This window comes from Leptonotus elevatus, chromosome 16, assembly GCF_054856555.1.
Source record: "Leptonotus elevatus isolate MCC_2025b chromosome 16, RoL_Lele_1.0, whole genome shotgun sequence".
Classification (NCBI taxonomy): domain Eukaryota; kingdom Metazoa; phylum Chordata; class Actinopteri; order Syngnathiformes; family Syngnathidae; genus Leptonotus; species Leptonotus elevatus.
In genome coordinates, this window is record NC_141254.1 from 8,092,959 (window position 1) to 8,102,285 (window position 9,327).

At 40.3% G+C, this 9,327-nt stretch overlaps 1 protein-coding gene across 2 annotated transcripts; it reads left to right on the top strand.

Moving 5' to 3' along the window:
- The first annotated feature begins 436 nt into the window (after positions 1-436).
- Positions 437-5,136, top strand: LOC147160586 (sorting nexin-12). Of its 2 annotated transcripts, XM_086098954.1 has the most exons (5): positions 437-814; positions 1,601-1,696; positions 1,799-1,923; positions 2,354-2,444; positions 2,756-5,136. In XM_086098954.1, exons 1-5 carry the CDS (start codon positions 626-628, stop codon positions 2,759-2,761), a joined length of 507 nt encoding a protein of 168 aa, XP_085955080.1. In that variant the 5' UTR covers positions 437-625; the 3' UTR covers positions 2,762-5,136. The 2 variants fall into 2 exon arrangements, with proteins under 2 accessions (XP_085955080.1, XP_085955079.1); XM_086098953.1 differs by lacking the exon at positions 2,756-5,136 and having other exon boundaries at positions 439-814; positions 2,354-2,706.
- Positions 5,137-9,327: the final 4,191 nt, after the last annotated feature.

Genomic DNA, 9,327 nt, shown 5'->3' on the forward strand with positions numbered 1-9,327 from the left:
ATTCCTATGAATGCCTAATACTTTTAATATATTGCTTGACTTCATTTGTAAACATAAATAAATTAGGTCTCTGATTAACGTATAAACATTTATGTCTAAAAAAATCTTTTTTTTTTTTATTCCCAGCTGAATAGTAGAAATATGTGGTTCGATAATAATGAAAATTAAAATGATAAATATCGGGCAATCCCAAAACAAATGCAACACATCCTCAGGAGATCCGTCACAAAAAGAGCAACGTTAATGGGGTTTTTTTTCAACCACTGCAGAGAAAAAATAAGTTGTATCCATGGATATTTTAAAACCTTATAGCCACACCAAAGTGCACATCTTCCTCCTAGCTATCTATAGCTGTAATCATTCGGGTCGGGATGTCCTGGCCCAGTCCGTTTGTCCCCATTGGGGGGTGTCCAGCCCAACGCAGCAGGAAAAGAAGCCAACACATGTTCTTGTTTCAAGAAGGGTGGGGCGCAGGGCAGGGCGGCTGTCCCCGGCTGGAGGAGACGCTCAATCGGCTAGTTCCTTAGCAGAACCCGTCGGCCACCGCAATTAATTCATGTATCCGCGTGATATTTGCACATTTTTGGCGCATCCACTTTTCAGCCTGACGCCTATTCGAGCGTGAATGAACCAACTGCAGCCCGACAAAATGACAGATGCTTCGGTTGCTGACACTCGCCGGCTGAATTCCAAGCCCCAGGAGCTCACGGACGCGTACGGTCCACCCAGCAATTTTCTGGAGATTGACGTTTACGATCCACAGATTGTTGGAGTCGGCCGGCAACGATACACAACTTATGCAGTTCGGATGCGGGTAAGTGTTCGATCAGACAACCGAAAAGCTTTTGGCCGATGTGCTAACGTCACCGACTGGAAGGATCCGGGCTGCGACGCCGGGATAGGCGCCTTGTCGGGGCTACGGCGGAACTCGAGTGCCGGGGATTGTTCGCGGCCTAGTTTGTGCTCGAGCAGGAGGAGTGTTTGTGTGATGTCGTATGTAATGCGCATTCAAGTTACGTTTAAACCGCACGGCGTTAAACGACTCGCTTCACTTAAGCCACGTCGAGGAAATGTTTTAAAGCAACATGAATATAATTAGAGCGGCAGCAAAATGCGTTTTGTAGCGAACACTGCTAGGCTATGCTAGCCGTAAACAGCTAGCACTGACATACGCCGACAAATAGAATTTAGCGCAGTCTACGCTTACTTTGACATAACTTTAATGTTATGGACATATGTCAGTAGATAAACTATTGAATATCCACTGCATTAGCGTTGCAAAGTATGTTAATAAAGTTAAGCTTGTTGTCTTAGCCGTCAATGAGTTTTACTGGCTGATGCCAATAAAACTTCATTTAGCATATAGCTGTAGTTATTCAAGTATTTGATATACACTCTTATTCATTCAAGTGTTTCTCGGTGTTCCTGTTGAGTTTTCATAAAGCCTTGCTCGAGAAGAATTTCAACAGAAGCCAAATTCAGTGTTCAACGGATAGGAAGCCGATTTTGCTGCCATTGCATTGTAGAATATTTACTAGGTCACATGTCCCCTTTTTTGCAAGTTGCTGACTGTTCTTTTCTGTCTTTAATCTTTACGCAGACCAACCTTCCCATTTTCAAACTGAAGGATTCCAGCGTAACCAGACGATACAGTGACTTTGAGTGGTTAAAGAATGAGCTGGAGAGAGACAGCAAGGTGACGGAGGCTAATGAGCTGTAATATCCATTTGTGTCTAATTTCTTTTCTTTCTAATTATCGTAATTCACCAACCCCCCCCACCCCCCCCCCCCCCATCAGATTGTAGTACCGCCTCTCCCGGGTAAAGCCCTGAAGAGACAGTTGCCGTTCCGCAACGACGAAGGGCTTTTTGAGGAGTCGTTCATCGAGGAACGGCGGTCGGGTTTAGAGCTTTTCATCAACAGGTCAGTAAATTAGTTGATTAGTGCACTCAATGATCATCTCTAACAAATGCTTACAGTAGTACCTTGACATCAAAAGGGCCTAAAAGTCAAACGACTCTGGCTGGAAAAGTTGCACGAAAACTTGCAGTTCCGACTTCTATTATACGTGGTTCCACATTCAGCGGGTACATACAAAGCGATTTTATTTTATTTGTTTTAAATATGAGTGACGCCTCGCATAAGGTGGAAAACAATTGCGCTCATTGTGTCTGGTGTACTCTAATCACACGCATAACCGATGTCTGACGCAGTTCCACGATTTTAAGAGTATGTGAAAGATGGAGAATATCTGAAGTTTGGGATCATGTCACATTTAAAATATATATATATATATATATTTTAGTTTTATTGTGACAAGTCCAATTTGTGTGCTGTGCATGTGTTTCTCTAGAATTGCAGGTCACCCTTTGGCCCAGAACGAGCGCTGTCTGCACATGTTCTTGCAGGAAACCGAGATCGACCGGAACTACATTCCCGGAAAAGTACGACACTAGGCTTACTTAGGGGCTGGGACGGGGCTGAGGGTGGCGGGGCTTTCATGAATCTTCCACTGTGCATCTGTGTGACTTGTGTGCACTTTTGTTTTCTCACTACAAGCTGACAGTAGTTCTGTCATTGTACAGTGAAATTCTGGCTTTTATTCCAAAATACTACATGCTGCATTCATACACCATATACCCTTATGAGTGTCATAAAATCATGATTGTAATATACTGTGAATAAAGTAGATTAATGTCAAAGTAAGTTTGTCTCATGCAATTTCTGATCCTGTTTTCTGTTTTGTTTTTTATAGGTATGAGTGAAGTAAGTTTGCTTTATTTATATTTCTTAACCCAAGTTATTTAGTTGCATGAGCTTTTTAAAGGCGATAGTTCACGAAGGGGTGACAAATTATAGTGTGCAAATGATCATTGCAATTGATAACCAATATTGCTGCAAATGTAAGAGAATTGTGCAAGCATTACAGCTGACTTGCAATTGGATTGTTTGGACTCATGTGAACTATTGTTGACCGAGTGTTGTACGTCACTCATTAACAGAAATCTCTCCTAACCAATTGTGTCCAAATTAACCGCACTAATAATAGTCAGCTGCATGCCAAACTTGCACGCTTTTTATTTTGTTTTTTTAAAAATATGTGTTCTAATCATGCTGACTAATGATTTCACATGCTTTTTTGTTTGTTGGCACAATATTGACAAATGCTGCATTTTCACATGAACACAGAGAAGTGATCAAATGACTTTTTGTTGCTTACGTCATTCACATGTCTTTACACCACTCGCCTTACCTTAATTGGCAAAATTGCATCATTTGGCTTTCACGGCTTCATTTCCCGAATAGAAAGTACACCGTCTGTTTACTCCTCCAAAAGTGGTACATGTTGAAGGACTTGTTTTTGTGATGCCATCACACAAGTTGTAAAGAGAGAGAATGGGGAATAAGAATCATGGAACCTGAAACTGATTTCACAGCTTAGTACAATACGAGCTTTACAATCTATTGATCAAATAGAATTTTTAAAATTCATAAAAAATTACAAAGCAGATGCAAGTGTAATTTGCCTGTAACTGGGAGAAGAGTGGCTAAAGGAAAAGACCAGAGACGTTAACATTGACAATAGGGGTGGGAATCTTTGAATGTCTCACGATTCAATTCCGATTTTTGGGTCTGCGATTCGATACGGAATCACTTTTCAATTAGGAATGATTTTTGATTCAAAATGATTTGATTGACAATGATTTTTGCTTCAATCTATAGATGTGCAAGGAATTGTAATGACCTACTCCAGTCTGACTAGCTAATGCTAATTAGCGCGCTACTCGCGGCACTTTTATCACTCAAAAGAACGGATCCACGCTGAAAAAAACCAAACTTTTATTGGAATAAATTGATCGTTACTTTTTCCTTAACAGTGTATTAGACTGCGTGGAACCACACTGCCCCTCAGTGGCCAAACCGGGTACAACATGAACAGCGCTTCAAATAAAGGCATACACAGACAAAGGCAAGACAGTATAAAATAAAATCGATTTTGGGACATTAAAATCGATACTAAATGAGAATCGCAATTCTTATGAGAATCAATTTTTTGGGCACACTAATTGACATCAACATTGTACTGTTTTCATAGTTTTTTTTTTTACTTTTGTTATTCCATCATTACAAAAGTGTGCCAATGTGGTGTAAATATGTCGAAATAATAATGATGAATGTTTGTAAAATGTTGCCTACAAGACCTGTCTGTGCGAACATACTCGCCAGTGCAGTTCCTTGCTTTTGGACATCATTTATCTTCACACTTTTATGAGGGATAATCATTAATTCACTACATTTTTGAAGGAATAACAACAACTTCAAAGTCAACCTTGGGACAAACTGCGTTCAATTGCACTCACTATATAAACTCATAATGTCATTGAACTTCAATTACAACAGTTTATTTTTTATTTTTTGCAGTCAGCACTTTTAGGGCAGGTGGGGCGAATGTCTCATCTCGACTCGTAACTTTTTTTGATTTCGCCATATTTTGGTCATTAATGTTCATCTAGATGTTGCGCAATCATTTCCAATGCGTGTACAACTTAAGTTGAACTGCTGTGTTTATTTTGTAAGAGGCTCTTAAGTGACTCGAAACATTTGACAAACAAAGATGATTAGTTGTGATTGGCACGGTCATCTGGTTGCCAAATAAGATTAGAAACGGCTATTAATATGCGGCATTGCAGTTCTACATCCGAATAATGATTGTGTTCAATGAATACCTTTAGCAGTGTCAACCAAAAGCTAGTTTAAATTTAAATAGAGCTCTTGCATAAATAGGGCAAGTGAGCATGTTTGTCAATTTAAAAGAAAAAAAGTTGCACACGTAACTAAAGGCTGTATAAATTTGTTATGGCAACATTAATGGGGGAAAATAAATGTGATGTCTTCAGATGGGAATTGGGCCTCTTCCAAAGATGGATAGAAATGCGCTGATGTCATCATTAAATTGAATGAAAAAGAATAAACCATTTTAGTCACATTGTATCAATTGAATGAAAAGTGTGCTGCTCACATTGGCCAGATGGGGGCAGTATAAGATGAACACAAGCAGAGCCGTATATGGAGGGAGTTTGGCCAACTCTGTTTCAAGCAGGGTAACAAGATGGCGTCCATTTGTCATGTGACCAGCAGTTGACCAATCACGGCGTGACCAATCACAGCGTGACCAATCACAGCGTGCTTGGTCAACTGCTGGTCACATGACAAAATGGACGCCATCTTGTTACCCTGCTGAGTTGGCCATACTCTATATATGGCTCTGAACAGAAGGGAAATACTGTTCATTGAGACCTCTCGTCTCCTCATCAGTGCGGCGCAAATGTTAGTCATTCTGTGCAGAGGATGAAGAATGTATGACCTGCTGTGTCAATCCAGCCGATAAAGCATTTCTTGTGTATGATTTTGTGCTTTATGGTTTATTTTCTCTCCCCTGCAAAACAGACGCCTGCGCCTCCTCCCCCCGTTCATTTCTACACCTTGTCAGTTTCATGCCGGCGGAGGAACCAACACAATGACTGCTCCCGTGTATAAATCATTTGTTGTCTCGCTCGCTCTGTCGTTCCTCTTTTATGTGCATTATTAAGTTGTCGGTGAAACACTGCTGTTTTTTTTCTTTTCTATAACGATGATTATTTCCCACCTCAAAGTCGTTGAGAACAGCATGAAACTGCTTTTGGTTGCTCGTGTGCGCTGACGTCGACAACCTCCCCAAGTGAAGCATCATGTAGCATGCATCGTTTCGTCTGGACCACTCACAGTTTTGTCATCACGCCTGCAACTTTGTCACATCTGCAGCTCATGTCAATTTTAAGTCTGATGAGCACTCTGAGGTTCTCTGTCTCAATTCCGTAAAGATGATTGTGAAGTGTATTCAATACTGTTCATGTTATCATTCCACTTCCATTGAGGAATTTCTTATTTTTCTGTCCGACTTATTAAATTTCCTGCTGCCCGCTGTGTCACGTCTGCAAATCCTTTCAGTTTGGAAAAGAAGTCAGCGAAGGCTGCAAAGCTCGGCTTTGAGCTGGAAATGTGTGGTGGGAGCCGCGTGATGCGAGGCCCCACGCTGCCGGATGACCTCGTTCCTTCAACGGGAACCAGCGAAATGAAACAGCCGCACGCGATGTGTGATTGGGCGGATGTTCGTTACATGCATCGTGATAGCTTCCGTGACCTCTCATTGTTAGAAACAAAAAGGCATTTGCAGCGTTAAAACCCTCATGTTGTAAACTCAACTCGAATGTCACTTAGACCTCTGCCAAGGTTAATTACAGCGTGCACTAAAACTTTCAAGTTGACTAAGCTTCAAACGCTCAAATCATGTTTACACTATGTAATGACTGGGAAAAAAATACCAACACAAAATTGGGACCGGTTTCTAAAAGCAAAAATAAAACTCATTATTGGGCTGTATATTTAAAAAAAAAAAAAACGTACAGTAAGTTCATCAAATAAAAGTAAAGAATGAAATAGACAATAACATCCAAAGCTGCAGTAACATTCTGTGTTTTTCACAGAGACGAACAAATGTACTTGTGCAAATAAGAATATATTTTCTGCACAGTTAATTTTCAAATATCCATTACGTTAAAAGGTTTATAACTACCGCGACATCCATGCTAGTTTTGTTAGCCTGTCCAATGCGTTCTGCATTGTATGTTAGCATTAAGCTAGCGAACTTTGATCAGGCCAAAGTTGATTGTCTTTGCTTTAAGTTGAGTTTGACAGGAAACTTTAGCTGAGAGCAGCAGCACATTTGGATGCTTACTTGATGTTGTGAAAATGTGATGTACCATTTCTTATTTTGGTTTCTTCGTGACTGAACTGACAAACAAAACAATACACAGTACGTGTTTATAATTATATTACTGGACCGTACCATTTTTGATTTTGTAGCAGCACAATAACATTAAATGCAGCATTAAATCTTAACAGTAAAATGAGAAAATAAGCTTTTCTGTCAACACTTTTTATCCAGGTTTTCAGCCAAAACGTAAGATTCTTCCTCAACATCCTTTCGCTAAGTTAGTTTCACGGAAAGGCGTCGCGTCATTTTATTTTTTTGCATAAGATGACAAACGCTCAAAACAATGCGTCTGACTTTCATGTTTTGTCCAATCAAAGGAATAAAGTGTATGTTGCAAGCAGGAAGTGTCACAGTAAGTCCAAGCTGGGGCAACACTGGGCCTTTCTGTTGCACTACACACGAATCCCAAAGCCCTTTTTCCTGTTGTTGCTCTCTCGCAGTAGGGGATTACGCGGCAAAGGGGGCATTCTGGCTGGCCGCAGGTGGATTAAAGTCCTCCCAGAAATAGTGATCTTGTGATGTAGACCTTGACGTGACTATAATTGGACACAATTGTGTTTGGGCCGGAGGAATTCTAAACATGAGAGCCAAGTCTGGCTTCTCATTGATTTGTTTACTCTGCATATTGTGTTGTCTTTGATTTCATTGTATGCTCTCCATTCATAAGAAAGAGCACATATTTTTAACTACCAATAATAAGCATACATGTCGTGGTAGAGCATTGATAATATTCTTCCTTCCTGCTAATCTCTGAGAAGAGATTTTGAAAAAGAATGTCATTGTGAATGTTTTCCTCCTCTTTATTGCGTTTTCCCCTCTTTGATTTCCAAAAATGTTTATTAAAAAATCGTAGCCCTTTTTGCGACATTCATCTTCAAAGGGTTTACTTTATTCCGTATTCAGCTTGTGCAATGATGCATTGAATAAAATTCTATCTTGAAAGTCCCGAGTAATGATATTGGGCCGACCTTCCCGGTCAATTAGGACGGCAACCTGCAACACAAAGCAGCTTTGATGTGCTGGCCTTGTCCTGAGAAATGAAAGCGGACACTCATGATGGGCGCAGCGGTCCAAGGCGGAGATTAGCTCGTGTTTGGTTAGCGGTTCCAGCGCTCTGCAATGACGTCCGTGTTTGTAGAGACACTTTTCGGTGGGGGGGTTAGCTTGATAAAGTGGAAATAAATCGAAAGGGCGGCCAGGCCAGGCAAGGACAAAAGGGGCGTTGCTCAAACCATGGTATGGGGAGAGAGAACGTTTCGATTAAGGAGTCTGTTGGATGTCAAGTTAGCTTGTCCTGAAAGTCAATTCAATTAGTCTTAGAGATGCTGCAAAACAAAACAAAAACAGTGTGTGGGGTGTGTGTGTGTGTGTGGGGGGGTCATGTATTGACACACCGACTACTGTCACAACTGCCTCAATTCCCCTTTTTATTGCACCATCAAGTCATGTATAATCATCTTGTTGACTTCAATTCAAACATGGCGCAAACCAACAGCAACTTTTGTTGATTTTAATGACTGTTAACTCAATATAGACATCGTTTTTAATGCAATTGACTGTAGATGATTTCAGTAACGGTGTGAAGCAGCTAAAAATGGTTTAAACACCAGGCTAGCATATTAGTTAGCATATCTAGCTAGCGTAGCTTAACTGTCATGGTCCATGTTTGTTGCTTTTGGTTTAATTCCCTGCTTTCTTTCTGTCCTTGTCAGTTCATTGTTCACAAAAAAAAAAAAACGGCCCTGGCATTTTGATTTAGGCCCGGCCCAACTCTTGCCTAACATGTAGTTCTGCCCTTGATGTTTCAGTTTGCTATCTATATTTGAACTGGATTAACACACTGGTCCCTTTAAATTGTGGGACAGTCTCTTGGGGTAAAATGTAGGAAAATAATAATTAAAAAGTACTGCATCGGCCCCACAAGAGGCCGGCCCACCAGGCATCTGCTTTCAATGCCAGATGACCAGTCCAGCCCTGCCCATGTTATATCCTTGCCATGTTGTGTTTTCTGTGTGTTTGTTTGCTTCCTCAGTTCTATTCAAGTCTTGTTAATACTAGTGTTTGGGTTTGTTACTTTCTCCCTATTATTTTCAACTTGAAGTATTCTTTTATTTTTCCAAGTACCCCTTTGTCCTTTTATTTTGACAATGAACAGTTTTTTTTTTAAATTAATTATTTTTTTATCCTAAGCTGCTTCGCAACCTTGTTTCCTTGCGCTTGGGTTCACAACACATAACCTGAAATGATCATTTTCCTTAAATAACCCAAACATTAAAGGATTAACCAAATTCCATTGACACTGGATGGTTGATCAATGGATTTTGTCTTCTGAAAATACATCCAAACTTGTTCCACAATTGTTCACTAATGTTGTTTTTCCTATGCAAAGCTAGGTTCTGACTCGATGAACAAGACAAATTGAAATGTGAATCTCTGCAATTGTGTGACAAATGACTGACTTTATGGGTGAGAGGCAACATTTTTTCTCCACACAGGACTTCAAAACATGTTAG